The 20,627-nt window shown below is 42.4% G+C and overlaps 2 protein-coding genes across 2 annotated transcripts in view; one reads left to right on the top strand and one right to left on the bottom strand.

The window, feature by feature from the left end:
* The window catches only part of PTPN11 (protein tyrosine phosphatase non-receptor type 11), an 82,026-nt gene that overhangs the window by 50,016 nt on the left and 11,383 nt on the right, over positions 1 to 20,627 (bottom strand). The window contains exons 2-3 of the mRNA XM_038763843.1: positions 7,599 to 7,721; positions 2,926 to 3,120 (exon numbers count right to left, since the gene is read on the bottom strand). Coding sequence (XP_038619771.1) covers positions 2,926 to 3,120; positions 7,599 to 7,721 — 318 coding nt within the window. The remainder of the gene's footprint in view (positions 1 to 2,925; positions 3,121 to 7,598; positions 7,722 to 20,627) is intronic.
* Positions 8,901 to 20,627, top strand: part of RPL6 (ribosomal protein L6) — a 61,204-nt gene continuing 49,477 nt past the window's right edge. Inside the window, exon 1 of the mRNA XM_038763844.1 lies at positions 8,901 to 8,981. Within this exon, the coding sequence (XP_038619772.1) occupies positions 8,916 to 8,981 (66 nt within the window). The 5' untranslated portion in view covers positions 8,901 to 8,915. The remainder of the gene's footprint in view (positions 8,982 to 20,627) is intronic.

Here is a 20,627-nt window from a genome sequence, read left to right on the forward strand (position 1 = left end):
ATCAGTAGGGATGAGAAGAAAGGAATTGGAGCGGCAGGGGGGTGGAATCGGTCTGAGACCCTAGAGCACTCAGGAAAGTTGAGTGACAGAAGAGCGGCAAAGTCAAACCAGAGTCCAAAGCGGGGATCGGTAGCAACTGTTGCAGGAGCACCAATAAATACCATGATGGGTAATGACTGATAAAGGGGCAGGCAAACTTGGGCACAGATCAGGAACGCCTACCGGGAGATGCAAACAGCCTGGAAAAAAACCCCAAATCCTGCTCAGGTCAGGGTGAGATATAATCTTGGCCCCCTGACATGTTTCCTTCAGGCAGATATGGACCTCAATTCTCTCAGTATCTAAAATATTCCAGTGTATTAAATAATCCTCCAGGAAATAATTAATCCTCCTACTTAATGCTCCTACTAAAATATTTTGCTTGCTAATAGGCAGCTTTGCTAATGGGTAGCTTTATACACCGGAGGACTGGCTGGCATCATGAAGACAATAAAAAGCCAGTCCTTCCAAATGATGCCACATTTCCCAATCCGTGTTTCAGAACTTTCCAAATTTGCGGTCAACTTCTCCAGCCTGACTACTTTAATTTGTAGACGAGATTAACCAATGAACCATAGGCTACCATTTTAACATAGTATCTTTCTCCCAGGAGCTTTGTAAAGAATCTGGGTACTCCATAAAAGCTGAAGAGTCAAAAAAAATGAAGAAAATAAATGCATCATCAGTGACCTTACAGGGTAATCTGAAACCTCCAGTGATACTCTCCCCACCTCAGTCTATACTTCACTCTGCTGCCCGGATTATCTTTCTACAGAAATGCTCTGGGCGTGTCACCCCATCCTCAAAAATCTCCAGTGGTTGCCTATCAACCTTCGTATGAAGCAAAAACTCCTCACTATTGGCTTCGAAGCTCTCCAACCCCTTGCCCCCTCTTACCTCACCTCCCTTCTCTCCTTCTCCAGCCCAGCCCGCACACTCCGCTCCTCTGTCACTAACCTCCTCACTGGGCCTCGTTCTCGCCTGTCCTGCCGTTGACCCCTAGCCCAAGTCAATCAATCAATCAATCGTATTTATTGAGCACTTACTGTGTGCAGAGCAAAGTCCTACCTCCGGCCTGGAATGCCCTCGCTCCTCTCATCTGCCAAACTAGCACAATTCCCCCCTTCCCAGACTGAGCCCTCCTTTTCCTCTGCTCTTCCTCCCCTCCCCATCGCCCCTACTCCCTCCCTCTGTTCTACCACCCTCCCGGCCCCAAAGCACTTAAGTACAAACATACATATTTATTATTCTATTTATTTTACTAAGGATGTGCACGTATCTATAATTCTATTTATTTATATTGAGGCTATTGATGGCTGGCTACTCATTTGTTTTATTTTGTTGTCTGTCTCCCCACTTCTGGACTGTGAGCCTTTTGTTGGGTAGGGATTGTCTCTGTTGCCAAATTGTGCTTTCCGAGCGCTTAGTACGGTGCTCTGCACACAGTAAGCTCTCAAAAAATACAACTGAATAAATAAGACTGAAAAAATACTGCAGGAAAAGACAGCTCTGAGAAGACGCTGTAGATACAAAAGCATAAAAATGTGCAGTATGCAAAGCTGATTCAGTGGCTTTAAATCCACCCAAAGGGAATTTTGGAAATATAGGGATTTCGATACTATCTGCTGCTGTTTCAAATAAATAAATAAAAATCCCCAGCATTCAGCAACTAAAGTTTCAACCCTGCCCATAGTTACCCTCCTAGGGTTTAAATGACCTTTCTCATCTAACGCATCGCACAATGTCAGTAAGGTCTCTCTTGAGCCAAAGTATTCCTTTATTTCTTTGTGGAATATCATCTACAAATCCGGATGATGGAACCAGCCAGGCCTTTGATGTTCCTACTTTTTCCACTTTTGTGGTTAAACTGACATCTGTTGGCAGTGAGGCTGAATAACCAGTCAAGTGGATTACCACGGAGCAATACATTTATTTTTGTAGTACATCGCAACAAAAATTTGGACTTCAACTAATAAATCCCTTAATTACTGAGTGTATCGAATACAAATGGAAATATTTTGGGACATCCCTATTCGCCAGTAGCTAATTTGCCAATTAGCTAGAAGCCGCTGTAATCAAAAGGATTTTGGGAGAATTTGGTGTTAGGTCAACACAGGCCTGTAATTTTCTCTTTGGCTAACACGTCTTCACATCTACTCCAAGAGGCCTTCCCCGACTAAGCCCTCTTTTCCCCGGCTCGCTCTCCCCTCTGCGTCATCTAAGCGCTTGGATTTGTGCCCTTTGGACATTTGATATTCGCCCAAACCCCAACCCCACAGCACTTGTGTACATATCTTCCAACATCATCCAATTCTGTACAGATTTATTACTCTATTTTACTTGTACATATTTACTATTCTATTTATTTTGTTAATGACGTGCATCTAGCTTTATTTCTATTTATTCTGATGACTTGACACCTGTCCACATGTTTTGTTTTGCTGTCTGTCTCCCCCTTCTAGACTGTGAGCCCGTTGTTGGGTAGGGACCGGCCCTATAAGTTGCCAACTTGTACTTCCCAAGCACTTAGTACAGTGCTCTGCACACTGTAAGCACTCAATAAATACAACTGAATGAAAGAATATCTTTAAATTGTGCTATAAATTACTTATTTATTCATATACATGCCTGTCTCCCTGCCAAAACTGTAAATTCATTAGGGGCACAGGGGACGTGTCTGCTAATTTTGTTGTACTGTACTCTCCCAAGCTCTTAGTACAGTGCTCTGCACAAAGTAAGCACTCAATAAATACCATGAGTTGATTGCTAACAATAAATTCACAGTTAAGGAGGCAGATTTGGCCTGTCTCTCGAGCCACAATTGTTTTACATGTGCATTATGAAGTGCGATACATTTTAGTTTTCACTGTAGCGTGTTTCACTGACCTTTCTGAGGTAGGATCTGCACAGTTCAGTGGATACTTGAGCTCAATAACGTCTCCATTCTTCTCTTTCAGCTGCCCATGATGTTCCATGTAGTACTGCACTAATTCAGCCAACGTGGCAAACTTCTCTCCTCCATAGAGATCGTAGTAATCCCCAGTATTTTGAATTTTGATGTGGGTGACAGCTCCATTTCGCCTAAAGCAGTTCATTCACACAGAGAGAGAAAGAGGTTAACCTGGTTAAAAGGGATTTCATTCTAAATATTAAATTTCACCAAAACTGACATGGATAAGTATTCTAACATGAATAGGGCAGCTCATTCTAGTGTGGCATCCATTGGACGAAACAGCTCTCTCGCAAGAGTGCTGAACATTTAAGTACCAGTTGAGACAATAGCTTTAATATCTTTTGGTGACAAGAGTTAAGTGCAACTGATCATTTTAGATTAAGAACAAGAAGCAAAAAAATAGTCTCCCCAGTCTCTGATCCATAGAAGCTTTTAAAAAAAATTCTTGGTGGTTGGGAGAGAAAATAATCCTATTCTTAGCAGCTAGAGTGAAATGAATCCAAAATTTTTCCCATCAGAAAAGGTGGAATATTAAACTTTATGTAATATTTCTATAAGGAGAAAGGTTTTTGTTTTTTCTGACAGTGATCATCATCCAATATTGGGCCACCTTTGAAGAGTATGGATCGCAGTAAGCACCTCAAACCCCCCAAAATATAATCCCTGCCTAGAAGTTTAGAGGTCTGAAAAATCCTGGAAGGAACCACTCAACCTACGAAAATGTATTATTATTATATACTGAAAGCTTTCCTCCTCCAGGAGGCCTTCCCAGACTAAGTTCCCCTTGTCCTCTGCTCCCCTTCCCCTCGCCATCGCCCTCACTCCCTCTGCTCTACCCCCCTCCCCGCAGCACTTGTGTGTACACATGTACATATTTATAATTCTATTTATTTTATTAATGATGTGTATATACCTACAGTTCTATCTATATTGATGTCTGTTTACTTGTTTTGATGTCTGTCCCCCCCTTCTAAACTGTGAGCCTGATGTGGGTGGGGATTGTCTCTGCTGCTGAATTGTACTTTCCAAGTAAGCGCTCAGTAATATGATGGAATGAATGAATGAAAAAGAGATGTGACAACCCCAAGGCTCTGAAAGTTTTTTCCAGCTACTAATGTGGGCAGAGCAGTGGACAAGATACTTGGAAATATATAATAGTAGCAAAATGCAAGGTTCCTGTGCTTGAGGACCTTACAATTAATGGGTAACACGGAGATAAACGGCAAACATAATCTTATAACAAGAATAAGCGTACAACTAATTAAAAAAAGGCAATTCAAACAAATAGGCAGTCATACATGAGTGATGGGCTAACACTGCAGGGGATTTGTTAGGGACGTGGCTTAGTGGAAAGAGCACGGGCTTGGGAGTCAGAGGCCTTGAGTTCTAATCCTGGCTCCGCCACGTGTCAGCCGTGAGACTTTGGGCAAGTCACTTCACTTCTTGGTGCCTCAGTTCCCTCATCCGAAAAATGGGGATTAAGACTGTGAGCCCCACGTGGGAAAACCTGATTACCTAGTATCTCCCCTAGCGCTTAGACCGGTGCTCGGCACACAGTAAGCACTTAAACACCATCATTACTATTATTATTATTACCTTCTGTAAGAAGCTGCATTTTTTTTTTGAAGAATTTTGAAGGTGGGGTCGAGATGTGGCTTGTCAGATTTGGAGGGAGAGATAATGCCAGACAAGAGGAAGCTGGGTGCAGTGGTCAGAAAGAATGGTCAACAAAGGGGTACAATTAGAAAGAAGGTTGGCTTGACAGAAGCAAAGAATGAGAGTTGGGGTGTGGTGAGATCGGAGAGCAGAAAAGTAAGGAGACATTGGGCGGCCTTAAATCCAACGGTTAAGGAGTTTCTGTCTGGCGAAGAGAAAAATGGATAGACAGTGGAGGCTTTTGAAGAGAGGAGTGATGCACCCTGAGTCTTTAACAAAGATAGCCATTCATTCATTCAATTCCATCATATTTATTGAGCGCTTACTGTGTGCAGAGCACTGTACTAAGCGCTTGGAAAGTTCAATTAGGCAGGGCAGTTAATTGTAGGATAAACTGAAAGGGGAGAGACTAGAGGCTCCTGCCAGGAGGTGGAGAAAACGTGACCCACGGTAAGGATGGAGGAAAAGGCGCACCTAGGATATAGTCTGCCAACCTATTCGCAGTAGTGCGATCTCATTTTTCTCTCCACTAACCCCTTGCCCACATCCTCCCTCTGGCCTGGAATTCCCTCCCCCTCCATATCTGACAGAACACTACTCTCCCCATCTTCAAAGCCCCACTGAAATGACATCTCCTCCAAGAAGCCTTCCCTGACTAACCCCAGATTTCCCCTCCCTATTGCCTTCGGCATCGCCCAGGCACTTGGGTCTGTACCGCTTAAGCACTCTGATATTCACTCGCCCTTCAGCCCCACAGCACTAATGGACATATCCATCTCTAATTTGTTTTAATGTCTGTCTCCCCACTCTAGTCTGTAAACTCCCTGTGGGCAGGGCAGGGATTGGGTTTACAATCAATCAATCGTATTTACTGGGCATTTGCTGTGCGCAGAATGCTGCACTAAGTGCTTAGAAGAGTACAAAATAACAGTTGACAACCACATTCCCTGCTCACAACCAGCTCACGGTCTAGAGGGGGAAACAGACATGAATATAAATAAATTACAGATACGTACATGAATGTTTTGGGGCTGGGGGGGTGGATGAATAAAGGTAGCGAGTCGGGACCACGCATAAGGGAGTGGGAAAAGAGGAAATGAGGGCTTAGTCAGGGAAGGCTTCTTGGGGGAGATGTGCCTTCAGTAAAGCTTGTAAGTTGGAGAGAATAATTGTCTGTTGGATATGAAGAAGGAGGGCGTTCCAGAACCGAGGCAGATGGAGAAGCAGCGTGGCTTAGTGGAAAGAGCCCGGGCTTTGGAGTCAGAGGTCATGGGTTCAAATCCCCAGTCTGCCAATTGTCAGCTGTGTGACTTTGGGCAAGTCAATGAACTTCTCTGTGCCTCAGTTACCTCAACTGTTAAAATGGGGATTAATACTGTGAGCCCCCCGTGGGACAACCTGATCACCTTGTAACCTCCCCAGCGCTTAGAACAGTGCTTTGCAAATAGTAAGCGCTTGATAAATGCCATCATTATTATTATTATTATATGGCTGAAAGGTCGGCAGCAAGATAGACAGGATCAAGGTTGCGTAAGTTTACTTACTCTATTGTATCGTTCCCTCCCAAGTGTTTAGTACGGTGCTCAACACACAATAAGCGCTCAAACGCCAATTGCTGACATTTCAGAGGACTCAGAGACCAACTAACTCGCAAAAACGAAAGATTGAAAAGCCAAAGATGAAACCAGGTGTGCAAGCTTCTGGGAGAGGGCAAATAGTCCCAATCTTTGATGGGAAAAGTAGGAGGAGTAGCTTTAGGAAAGAAAATATCTTTCTTGTTTACAATTTTTCAGGCATTTGAATGACTATTCAGGTTCCATCTTTTTGGGGGGAGGGGATGCAGAAAAATCAAACTTATAGAAAATTTAATTAGGAAGATTTTCTGATGAGGTGAGGGACAGGAAAAAGTACAGCAGAACCAAGATCCAGCACTGTGAGGCTCCACAGACTTTAAGTTCCCCCGACTGGAACATGAATCACGTTTCCCACCTATATGTATTGTCCTTTCCAAAGAGCTTAGTGCAGTATTCTATAAATTATATATATTAATGTCTGTACCCTCCGCTAGACTGTAAACTCGTTGTGGACAGAGCAAGTGTCTACCAACTCTGTGGTATTGTCCCAAATACTTAGTATTTATTGAGATAAATACCACTGATGTTAATGATACTCTGCAAACAGTAAGGACTCAATAAATACCACTACTTGAAGAGAAGGTCTCATTTGCTGGGTTCTAATTCTTGGCTGCCTATATCTTTTGTCCTCAGAGTTTGGAAACAAAAGGAGCATCATCCCTATCTTCCTTCTGAATAAACTAAGTCCCCATGACCTTCAGTAAGAATAATAATAACGATGTTCGTTAAGCGCTTACTATGTTCCAGGCACTGTACTGAGCCCTGGGGTGGATACAAGCAAAGCGGGTTGGACATAGTCCCTGTCTCACATGGGGCTCCCAGTCTTACTGCCCATTTTACAGATGAGGTAACTGAGGCACCGGGAAGTCAAGTGACTTGCCTAAGGTCCCACGGCGGACAAGTGGCAAAGCCATCCCGGATTAGAACCCAGGACCTTCCCATTTCCAGGCCTGTGCTATATCCAGTATGGCATGCTGCATTCCTGCTTCCATGCCGCTTCCCTCAACCACGCTTCCCAAATGCCTTAGGTGAATCTGCCGTTCTGCCCGGGCCTGGAGCTTTGGTCTGTGTCGGTACCAGTTCCTGGTCATTCCCTGCGTGGCTGCCATCGAGAAGGTTCCGGACTCGGGCTGCCATCAGTGGGACACAGGCAGAACCCCAAAACGGTTTTGTTCACCCTCAGGGCAGCCATCTGTGCAGATCTGATTTTCTGTTGGTTCCGATCTCTCCATCCAGGGTTATTTAAGAAGAAAACAAGAGACAGTAGAGCAATGTTTTCTACCTGGAAAATTCCCCCTTTATGAAGATCAACTTACCTAACTGAAAGTGTGAAGTCGCCTGGATTACTCTTGCTGGGCCTAGCCAAGAAACTGCCATCAACTCCTCTCGTCAGCAGTAAATTCTCTGCCTCCACTCCAGTGATATTTGGGTGAAACCATCTTGGAAAAGACAAAGAGAAACAAAAGAAACTTGTTAGAATCGATGGAAACGGGCCACCTATACACCGTTGGGGGAAGGTTCATTTTAACAAGAGTCTCCCAAACCACTGATCAAGGTACAAATGGCACACAGTAAGTGCTTAACAAATAATAACAGTATTATTATTATTAGCAATAATAATAATAAAGATATCATCCCCCGATAACATCATCATTTGCTGAAAAAGAGCAGGCCGACTCTGGATCCCAAACCTAGGAACTTTCAGCAAGAGGATTTTCCTCCTGGCTCCCAACTTTCGCTGAGGTTCACAAGCTGGAGTGTTCCCTGAAATAACCAGATCTGAATTACCCTGGACTTTACTGATCCAACATAACGCTTATGGCGTTAACTCCATAGTGCGGGCTTTGTTCTGAGACATTTGTTTATCGCCTGTAAGCAAACAGGCTGCTTTGTTCTGATGTGGATAAAATTTTCACATGGACTCTCAAATTTAAGTCCAGTCAAGTGGTAATAGAGTACAGAAGTCTAAAGACCTAGATAACATAACCATAAAAACAAGAAGACACAACAGAAGAGGTGTCTGGTCAGTGACTTCAAAAGAAAAAAAAAATTCCAGAACTACTCACACTGTTCATCATTATTTCCATGCGCTTAATCAGAAGCACGCAGAAGCCTTTTTCTCTCAAAAAATAAATAAATAAATAAACCTACAACTCTTTCCAGCACTAGGATCGGCATTTATCGGGCTTAAAGGTGACCAGTAAACTCAAGAAAAAATTATACACACAGCTAAAACCCAAATTAATTATACTCTTACAATGGTAAAATGGAACAAATAAGAAAATTGCTCCTCTATTGGTCATCGGGAACAATCAAGACCCAGGCTTTATGAAAGGCAGGCATTCTGATGACGCGAACGTCATGAAATCATAATAGTTTAAGAGTTCAAGGGAAGGTCCAAAAACTTACAGTAACGTCCGCCTCTAGGCTACCTGGTTTTCACTGCCATAAACACCACTGAGGTCTTACAACATTGTCCTTTTTCAGAAAGGCTAGGTGGAAGGAGAATAGATGATTTGGAATCAAATCATTTTTAAAAATGGTATTTGTTCCTTCCAAGTGATCAGATTTATGGTAATCGCCCTGAGACCATTTTGGCAAAGACGATAGCCAAATTCCAAGTAAAAGGGGTCATGTTCCAGATCAGAAAGCCGTTTTGCATACCACAGAAGACACCACTTTGGCATTGGAATCTAAAGGTTTGTAAATAACCACTCCCTCCCCTGCTCCCCTCCAAAAAAAATCACTCTGTAACCCTTTGAATTATAAACTATATAGAGAAGCAGCGTGGCTCAGTGGAAAGAGCACGGGCTCTGGAGTCAGAGGTCATGGGTTCAAATCCCAGCTCCACCACTTGTTAGCTGTGCAACTTTGGGCAAGTCGCTTCACTTCTCTGGGCCTCAGTTACCTCATCTGTAAAATGGGGATTAAGACTGTGAGCCCCATGTGGGACAACCTGATCACCTTGTAACCTCCCCAGCGCTTAGAACAGTGCTTTGCACATAGTAAGCGCTTAATAAATGCCATCATTATTATTATTATTATTATAAACTGTGGATATTGTGCAGATGGACAAGTTCTAATCTCTTCATACCTCTATTTCTCCAAGACCAAGTGCAACTGTGGTGGAGCCTTGTAACCTCCTCAGCGCTTAGAACAGTGCTTTGCACACCACGCTTAATACAAGCCATCATTAATTAATTAATAGAAATAGAAATCCATGTTGGTTGTTCCCAATTTGGGTTTCTCTCAACCAAACCATCCATCCTCTGAAATCCAAGGAACCTAATTTGGATTTTGAGTTTGGATTAGACAATTTATTATGCCTGAGCCGACCTCGGGATGGTGAAGGTGAGGTGAGGTCAGCACTGCACGGGTCCGATAGGACCCAACTTTGCTATAATGGACTGGAAGTAGTTTTACACGGACTGGGGTACAATTGGGGTCAAAGCCCTGAAGGCTTTCCTGGGCTTTATTCTTTGGCTTTTTTGGTAAGAAAATCAGAACAATCATAATGGGGGGAAAAAGAGAGAAAGGAGGGGGGGGGGAGAGAAAGAGAGAAAGGGAGAGACAGAAAGGAGGGAGAGAGGACTATTACAGAATCCAAGAAAAGCTCAAGTAAATTTCCATTTCCTATTTTAGTCACCTGTTAACCATTCCACAAAACAATCTCAAATTGTAGACTTATCTCGATATACCAAACGGCCGCAATAATGTTGTAGTTGTGTCTTTTCCTAAAACCCTCAGCTCTAAAAGCACATATTTCTGCCCTGCGGAACAGCCCAGTTCAAAGGAAAGAAAAGAAGCCTCCATTTCCCAAAAGGCACAATCACTTTTGCAGACTCCTCCAAGTTAAAACCAATAAATAAAAGCCCTTCGGCTTTTCCTCCCATCTCTCCCGCACCGCTGTTTCAGAAAGTTCTACACTTGGCATATTTCACACAATCTTTCTGTTTACCCGCCACACGTAAACTTGAATTTAGTGGTTGACCATGTTAACAAATATTGAAGGAGGTTGCTCAGCAGTTCTTTCCACATGAAAAATAAAGTGGCCCATACAGGGTGGCCCCAATTAAAAGAGATCTGTCCCATTTAATGCTAGGCTTGTTTATACATTCTGATTGTAACAGGCTGCGTTGTAGATAGAAAAGAAACCTTTTATAAAGAAACAACAACATCATTATGGCGCTTCCAGCTTCTCAAATGGTCCTAAATTAAGCCCTTTCCCCTCAGATTTCCACAGAAAGACTTAGGTCAGAGCCAACTTAATTTATACTTTAGACAGAGTGACAGTATTACACTGGAGCCTCCATTCACTCGTTCATTCAGTCGTATTTACTGAGCGCCTGCTGTGTGCAGAGCAGTGTACTAAGCGCTTGGGAAGTACAAGTTGGCGACATATAGAGACGGTCCCGACCCCACAACGGGCTCACAGTCACGCTCCAATACCTCCTTGTGCCATTCAGACTATTGAATTAAGGCTCCTCACCAGTCTCTTGGCCTCCAACCTCTCCCCACTCCAATCTCTAAAGCATCACTCGACTCTCATCGCTCCTATCCTCCGAACCTGCCCCCCGCTTTCTGCGTCTCTTCACATCAAACAAAAAACCCCTCGCAATTTATTTCAAGGCTCTCCAACATCTGGTCTCCTCATTTTGAACAGTGCTTCGCCCATAGTGAGCGCTTAACAAATGCCATTATTATTATTCCCCAACTCACTTCTTCACTTTTCCCCAGCCAACCTTCCAGCTGTACTGCTGTGTATCATATATTACTGTTGTATTGTACTCTCCCAAGCGCGTATAACAGTGCTCTGCACACAGTAAGCTCTCATCATCACCATCATCAATCGTATTTACTGAGCGCTTACTATGTGCAGAGCACTGTACTAAGCGCTTGGGAAGTACAAATTGGTAACATATAGAGACAGTCCCTACCCAACAGTGGGCTCACAGTCTAAAAGGGGGAGACAGAGAACAAAACCAAACATACTAACAAAACAAAATAAATAGAATAGATATGTACAAATAAAATAAATAAATAAATAGAGTAATAAATATGTACAAACACATATACATATATACAGGTTCACTCACCTGTATATATATATATATATATATATATATATATATATATACACACACACACACACACACACACACATATATATGCATATGTATATATATACATATACATGTATATATGTATATATGTATACATGTATATGTATATATATACATATATGTGTGTATATACATATATACATATATACACATATATATGCATATGTATATATACATATATATGTATATATGTATACATGTATATGTATATATATATACATATATATGTGTATATATATATATACATATATACATATATACAGGTTCACTCAGTCGAGAGGTTCACTCTCGATTGAGTGAACCTCGTTCTCATCTCTCCCACCTCCGTTCCCTCACTCACGCTCGGCCCTGTCCCTTAAACACACCCTGTATCATTCGTGCATACAATAATACTAATAATAATGATTATAATATTTGTTAAGCACTTACTATATGCCAAGCACTGCCCTAAGCGCTGCGGTAGTTACAGGGTAATCAGATTGTCCCACTTGAGGTTCACAGTCTCAATCCCCATTTTACAGATGAGGTAACTGAGGCCCAGAGGAGTTAAGCGGCTTGCCCAAGGTCACACAGCAGACAATCAATCAATCGTATTTATTGAGCGCTTACTGTGTGCAGAGCACTGTACTAAGCGCTTGGGAAGTACAAGCTAGCAACATATAGAGACAGTCCCTACCCAACAGTGGGCTCACAGTCTAGAAGGGGGAGACAGAGAACAAAACCAAACATACTAACAAAATAAAATAGACAAGTGGCGGAGGCAGGATTAGAACCCACGTCCTCTGGCTCTCAAGCCCGTGCTCTTGCCAATATGCCATGCTACATTTGTCCAGTCAATTTACCTATTTAAAAAGTTTTTGTAAAGATCCTTTGTCTGTGTTCTCCATTAGACTATAACCTCCTTGTGGGCTATCATTGCTTGTTACGGGCAGGGAACATGGCTTCCGACCCTGCTTTATTGTACTCTCCCAGGCACTTAGAACAGTGCTCTGCACACAGAAAACGTGCAATAAAAATCACTGATTGATTGACCGATTCGTTATTCCGTATTTCCCAAGTGAGAAGCAGTGTGGCCTAGTGGAAATAATAATAATTATTGTATTTATTATGCGCTTACTGAGTTCTGGGCACTGTACGAAGCGCTGGGGTGGATACAGGGTTGGACACAATCCCCGTGTCACGTGGGGCTCTGAGTCTCCAACCCCATTTTACAAACTCATTCATTCAATTGTATTTATTGAGCATTTACCGTGTGCAGAGCATTCATTCATTCTTTCATTCAATCGTATTTATTGAGCGCTTACTGTGTGCAGAGCACTGTACTAAGCGCTTGGGAAGTACAAGTTGGCAACATATAGAGACGGTCCCTACCTAACAGTGGGCTCACAGTCTAGAAGGGGGAGACAGAGAACAAAACAAAACATATTAACAAAATAAAATAAATAGAATAAATATGCACAAAAAAAATAGAGTAATATGTATTAAGCGCTTGGAAAGTACAATTTAGCAACAAATAGAGACAATCCCTGCCCACAACGGGCTCACAGTCTAGAAGGGGGGGGACAGACATCAAAACAAGTAAACAGGCATCAATAGCATCAATTTAAATGAATAAAATTAGGTAGCTGTGGCACAGAGAAGTGACTTGCCTAAGGTCAACCAGTAGACAAATAATAATAATAATGATGGCATCTGTTAAGCCTTACTATGTGCAAAACACTATTTTAAGCACTCAGGGGATACAAGGTGATCAGGTTGTCCCACATGGGGCTCACAGTCTTAATCCCCATTTTCCAGATGAGGTAACTAAGGCTCAGAGAAGTTAAGTGACTTGCCCAAGGTCACACAGCAGACATGTGGCAGAGCCAGGATTAAAACCCATGACCTCTGATTCCCAAACCTGTGTGCTCTTTCCGCTGAGCCACGCTGCTTCTCTAAAGTCAGAGCACGGACCCAAGAATCAGAGCACCTGGATTTTCATTTCACCTCTGGAACTTGCCTGCTGTGTGACCTGGAGCAAGTCACTTCACTTCTCTGGGCCTCAGTTTCCTCAACTGTAAAATGGGGGTTCAACACTTCAACTGTGCATCCCAGAGACTGTGTCCAAGCTGTCTTGGACCTACCCCAGCACTTGGAACAGTACTTGAGCCACAGTAAGCACCTTAAAAATACCATTAAAAAGAGGGCCTCGTAGAGTACACTGTATCATGTGATGCTCAATCAATCAATCGTATTTATTGAGCGCTTACTGTGTGCAGAGCACTGTACTAAGCGCTTGGGAAGTACAAGTTGGCAACATATAGAGACAGTCCCTACCCAACAGTGGGCTCACAGTCTAGAAATGCTACTATCGATCAAACATATTTGAGTGCTTACTGGGTGCTGAACACTATACTAAGCGCTTGGAAGAGTACAATATAACCCTAGAGGATGAGACAAGACAATAAAAGAAATTATGGATATGGCTGAAGGTGGGGTGATTACTACTGCTATCTGAAACCTGAGACTCTTTCTTTGGTAATAATAAGTATGAGCTCCGCACACAGTAAGCGCTCAATAAATACGACTGAATGAATGAATGATGGGGCAACTCACAAATAATAATAATAATAATGGTATTTGTGAAGGCTGATTACGTGCCAGGCACTGGGGTAGATACAAGGTAATCAGGTTGTCCCACATGGGGCTCACAGTCTTAATACCCATTTTAAAGATGACGTAACTGAGGCACAGAGAAGTTAAGCAGTTTGCCCAAGGTCACACAGCAGACAAGTGGTGGGGCTGGGATTAGAACACATATCCTCTGACTCCCAAGTCTCCACCTCTAGACTGTAATTCATTCATTCAATCGTATTTATTGAGTGCTTACTGCGTGCAGGGCACTGGACTAAGCACTTGGGAAGTACAAGTCGGCAACATATAGAAACGGTCCCTATCAATCAATCATATTTATTGAGCGCTTACTGTGTGCACAGCACTGTACTAAGCGCTTGGGAAGTACAACTTGGCGACATATAGAGACAGTCCCTACCCAACAACGGGCTCACAGTCTACAAGGGGGAGACATATAACAAAATAAAACATGTAGACAGGTGTCCAAATCGTCAGAACAAATAGAATTAGAGCTGTATGTACATCATGTGGATAGGGATCGTGTCCACTAACTGTTATTTTGTTCCCTCCCGAGTGCTTAGTACAGTGCCTGCACACGTTAAGTGCTCAACAAATCTGACTTTTTTTTTTACTCTATTTATTTATTTATTTAATTTATTTCTACATATCTATTCTATTTTATTTTGTTAGTATGTTTGGTTTTGTTCTCTGTCTCCCCCTTTTAGACTGTGAGCCCACTGTTGGGTAGGGACTGTCTCTATATGTTGCCAATTTGCACTTTCCAAGCGCTTAGTACAGTGCTCTGCACATAGTAAGCGCTCAACAAATACGATTGATGATGATGATGATGACTGACTGACAGGCCATTCTGCTGGGGAAGGAAAGCAACAACTGCATCAAGTCAGGCCCCAAACTGCGGAATAACCGACTGTGTTGACACTCGCTTCTACTTCTCCCACCAGCTAATACGGACGTGACTAAGTTACCAGACTGGTCATTAACTGCAAAATTAAAACCCAGCTAGGTGAAATACAGATGGGGCAGAGAAACCTATCCCGTAGCCAAATTCAAAATGAGTCTGAAACAGAGGGGCTTGGATGATGTGCCTATTAAGTACGCGAAAGGGAAGGATGGGGAAGAGTGAGAAGCGGAGAAAGGTGAGAGGGAGGGTGACGTAGAGACAGGGCAAATAAGACGGACACTTTCATTCTGACAGTGGAGGAGAACGAATGGCTTGAAACCAAGAGTTTAGCCTCAGTTTCTAGTTTCCAAACTCCACTAATTCTAGGCCCAATTAAGGCTCTCTGCTGCCAGGAAAATCACTGTCCAGAGAAGTAACTGGGGAGAGTAAGATTAATCACTTATGTAACCTATCAGGATGCCGTTAAGGTTAATTAAGCACCCTGAATTTGGGCAGAGAGGCAGTAGTGGTAGGGACCATATCTATATGTTACCAACTTGTAATTCCCAAGAGCTTAGTACAGTGCGCTGCACACAGTAAGCGCTCAATACGATTGAATGAATCAAAAGAGAACAAACGTGCGACACGTGGATTGAACACCATTACTGCCCCATTTAAACTTTTTTTTAATGGTATCTGTTAAGCGCTTACTACATGCCAGGCACTGTTCTAAGCACTGGAGTAAACACAAGGTAATGTATATTATGTATATATGAATATATCTAGAATTCTGTTTATTTATATTGATGCCTGTTTACTTGTTTTGATGTCTGTCTCCGCCCCGTTTAGACCAGGAGCCCGTTGTCAGCGATTGTCTCTCTCGCTGTGTTGTACTTTCCAAGCGCTTAATACAGTGCTCTGCACTCTGTAAGCACTCAATACGACTGAATGAATGAATTATTGGAAAGTAATCAGGTTGCACATCCCTGTCCCTGAGGCACAGAAAAGTGAAGTGACCTGCAGAAGATCATAAAGCAAACAAGTGGTGGAGCCAGGACTAGAACCCAGGTCCTCCTCACTCCCGGGCCCCGCTCTAACAATCAATCAATCGTATTTAATTATTGAGTGCTTACTGTGTGCTAAGCGCTTGGGAAGTACAAAGCTAACCAAAGCCAAGCACAAACCCCTTGACAATCTTAGAGAGCTTGCCCTTTTCCCATCATTATTCGGTGTCTATTTTCGAAGGTGTATTGGCCCACGTTCTCACACCTCCTAGGAGAAGTCACCCAAGTCTCAGTTTTTCACCTGTTCCCTCATTCCACGTTGGACCCTGGTCCTTACAGCCCCATCACTGAAAAACATGTGAAAGATGTGGTGGGAAAAAGTAAAGGGAGAGTCAAGGGATTTTCTAATTAAAGAAGGCAGAACCTAAGGAATATCTGCTACCTCCGTTCCAATTACTCAGGGAAAGGTTTCACGGAGAAATTGTTTAAGTGAAGGCTTGCTGATCTGGAGAGAAGTTGGGGGGCGGGGGGATTCCAGCAGAGGGTGTGACTTAGGAAACGATTCGAGTTGATCAATAAACCAATCAACGGTATTTATTAAGTGCTAACTGTGTGCACTAAGTGCTTGGGAGAATTCATTTATTCATTCATTCAATCTAATTACTGTGTGCAGAGGACTCTCGGAAAGAACAGATACAGACAATCCCTGCCCACAACGGGCTCACAGTCTAGAAGCGGGGAGACAGACATCAAAACAAGTAAACAGGCATCAATAGCATCATTATAAATAGAATTACAGATATATACATAGTAATAAAAATAAATAGAATTATAAATAGTCTAGAGTTGGTAGGCACGTCCCCTGTTTGAGTGCTCAATAAATACGACTGATTGAATGAATGATCAAATGAGCAAGGTATTGAGCCGATCTGCCTGAGAAAAGCAAAGGAAATGGGCTCTACTGATCCTGAAGATCCCTACTTAAACTGCAACTCCCTTGGACTGGGGCTCTTTGGTTCATAAAGGACTTCTATGGCTTGAAAGTTTGCCCATAAAGCAAGGATATTTCATCCAATGGTGGGTTGGATGTTGGGCTCAATTTTCACTATTGAAAAGAAGTTACACAGATTGCTATTTGTGCTTACGGCAAGTATTCCAAAGACTTGCCCTCTGCACTGCCCGCCACCCCAACTCATAACTCAGATCTGATAACCCACGTGTAGATTGTGGATTTTAATCTCAATTCCCTGCCTCGACAACAAGGTAATCTTGGGCAACTCACTCCACCCCTCTGCACCTCCGAAAATGCCACTAAATCATGTTTTGGGGAGAGCGCTACCCAAATGGAACTCTTACTATTCCCATGAATTTCTTGATGTGTTTGGACTATTCATGCTATGGAGTAAATGGCAGGTTTCCAATACAGGTTTGGATTTAGGAATTAGCTGTTTTTGCTCCACAAAAAAGTCTCAGAACAGCTCATTTCACGTGTCTCCAACTAATCAATTACATCTCGTGGCATTTCTCAGAGGGTCTTTAGTCCAATAAACTGTTCACTTTCCCAAAAAGAAAAAAAAATAAATAAATGCCATTCACTGGTCCTGAGCTTTGTTTTTTCAAATCCAAAAAACGGCAGCAGGACATATTTTTCAGTTTGCTCTTTTGCTAAATCAGCGACTCTTAGTATTGCCTACTAATAACGATTACAGGAACATATAATCTGGCACTTCGGCTACTCTACTGCGATATGCCCAGTGACGGAGCCATAAAGAGGGAAACTGTAATCTAAGCAGTGGAGTCAGGACTTCTGCAGCCTTGGCTAAAAAGATGACCTTAATTTGGACACACAGTTCACAAAGGCAGCCCGATCTCATCATTCCAACCAGAGAGCAAACTATCAGTTCTGCCACGCAAGCTGAGTCAGTAATTATAATGATGGAAATCCAAGTGTCCACTCTGAACTGCCAAAGTTTTTAAATTCCTCCTAGCAGGAGCGACCCTTAAACTTGCAGGAAGAAGAAAAAAAGGGTTAGTGGAAAAAAAAGATGCGTTACGTCGGGTCGAGAATTTTTCGGTTTGAGGCTAGCCCAGTTCTTTAAGAGGACAGAAGCTGGTGGACTGATAAATTTTCTTTCAGCTATAAGTTTAGACTCTAATCTCAGCTCTGCCAACGATCCACAGGACAGCTAGAGACAAATAACTTCCGTGGCTAGTGCCAGCTCCTTTGTCTGTACTGATACAGAGATGCTAAACTATATAAGCGCTCAATAAATACGATTGAATGAATGAATGAATGAATAATAGCTACATAAGGACTTTAAAACCTTGTATCGGAACGCTTATCATTTCGGGAAGCCCCAAGGTCATCCAACAGATTTACGGTCAGGGTGAAGTGGGAGCAAGGACCAGAGAAGTGGGAAGAGGGAAGCACCTGCTGGGTGCAGGGCACTGTACTAAGCGCTTGGGAGGACGGAGTTGGTAGGCGTGTCCCCCGCCCACAAACAGCTTACAGTCTTCCAATATTTCTGATGTGTTCGTGGGTTAAAGAGAAGCGCTAGCTTTTGAAATCAGTAACGGCATAGCTTTCTCTCCCACAGCAGGTGAGAAAGGAACACAACTAGACAAGTCCTAAATTAAATTAAAATGGCTTTCTATTAAATTAAATTATTTAAATTAAATTATTATTAATTAATTTAATTAATTTAATTAAATTATTTAAATTAAAATAGCCCATGCTGAGTTTTCAGCTTTCTAATACAAAAGGAACACAACTAGACAAGTCCTAAATTAAATTAAAATAGCTTTCTATTAAATTAAATTAAATTATTATTAATTAATTTAATTAATTTAATTAAATTATTTAAATTAAAATAGCCCATGCTGAGTTTTCAGCTTTCTAATACAAAAGCCCTAGACAAGCAGCATGGCGTAGTGGATAGAGTACATGCTGGGAGTCAGAAGATCACGGGTTCTAATCCCAGCTCCACCAGTTGTCTACCGTGTGACGTACGTCAGTTCACTTCTCTGTGCCTCAGTTACCTCATCTGTAAAAATGGGGATTGAGACCGTGGGCCCCACAAAGGACACGGACTGTGTCCAACTCGACTGGCCTGCGTCCGCCCCAGCGCCTGTCGCACAGTAAGCGCAGCGTGGCTCAGTGGAAAGAGCCCGGGCTTCGGAGTCAGAGGTCATGGGTTCAAATCCCGGCTCCTCCAACTGTCAGCTGTGTGACTTTGGGCAAAGTCACTTCACTTCTCTGTGCCTCAGTTCCCTCATCTGGAAAATGGGGATTAAAACTGTGTGCCCCCCGCGGGACAACCTGATCACCTTGGAACCTCCCCAGCGCTTAGAACAGTGCTTTGCACATAGTAAGCGCTTAATAAATGCCATTATTATTATTATGATGATTGCTTCTGATGCCTCACGTATTGGAATAGCAGCTACTTGTTTGTCTGGAAAAGCTGAGGAAGAACAAAAGGCTGAATGACTACTCCGATAGAAAGCAGAGCAATTAAGACAGGACAAGTGCCTTAATTGTCTAAAGTATTATACAAATGTTGAGGTTATGTACTGCACCACTAAACCACAGTTGTGTTAACCTGATCATTTAGGGCTTGCAATTAGGTCGGCCAGCTCTCGCACTTCCAGTGAGCTTTAATCAATCAATCGGATTTATTGAGCGCTTACTGTGTGCAGAGCACTGTACTAAGCGCTTGGGAAGTCCAAGTTGGCAACATCTAGAGACAGTCCCTACCCAACAGTGGGCTCACAGTCTAGAAAGGGGTTTCCACTTGGGCAATTAGCAGCTTTTTTTCAATCAATCAATCAATCCGTATTTATTGAGCGCTTACTGTGTGCACAGCACTGTACTAAGCGCTTGGGAAGTACAAATTGGCAACATCTAGAGACAGTCCCTACCCAACAGTGGGCTCACAGTATGGTTGTACATATTTATTACTCTATTTATTTATTTATTTTACTTGTACATATCTATCCTATTTATTTTATTTTGTTAGTGTGTTTGGTTTTGTTCTCTGTCTCCCCCTTTTAGACTGCGAGCCCACTGTTGGGTAGGGACTGTCCCTATATGTTGCCAATTTGTACTTCCCAAGCGCTTAGTACAGTGCTCTGCACATAGTAAGTGCTCAATAAATACGATTGATGATGATGATATTTATTTATTTAATTTATTTGTACATATCTATTCTATTTATTTTATTTTGTTAGTATGTTTGGTCTCTGTCTCCCCCTTTTAGACTGTGAGCCCACTGTTGGGTAGGGACTGTCTCTATATGTTGCCAATTTGTACTTCCCAAGCGCTTAGTACAGTGCTCTGCACATAGTAAGCGCTCAATACGATTGATGATGATGATAAAAGGGGGAGACAGAGAACAAAACCAAACGTACTAACAAAATAAAATAAATAGAATAGATATGTACAAGCAAAATAAATAAAAGGCGTTATTTCCAAAAACATTGATCAACACAGAGCTGTTGTACGTACTTCAGGGAGGGTTTCGAAAATTTTTACTCCTAATATTTTGAGAATTCTCTTAGTCGAATCACCCCACGTCCGGACAGAGTTCTGCATCTGGGAAAAGGGGGGTGCTTGTGGGGAAGGACACTTACCAACAATAACGGTTTTTATTTTAATGCTCTGAGGTCCAATAAATACTAAAACTGGTGTAAACAAAGCACACAGTT

This window comes from Tachyglossus aculeatus, chromosome 21 (genome assembly GCF_015852505.1).
Source record: "Tachyglossus aculeatus isolate mTacAcu1 chromosome 21, mTacAcu1.pri, whole genome shotgun sequence".
In the NCBI taxonomy this organism is placed as follows: Eukaryota; Metazoa; Chordata; class Mammalia; order Monotremata; family Tachyglossidae; genus Tachyglossus; species Tachyglossus aculeatus.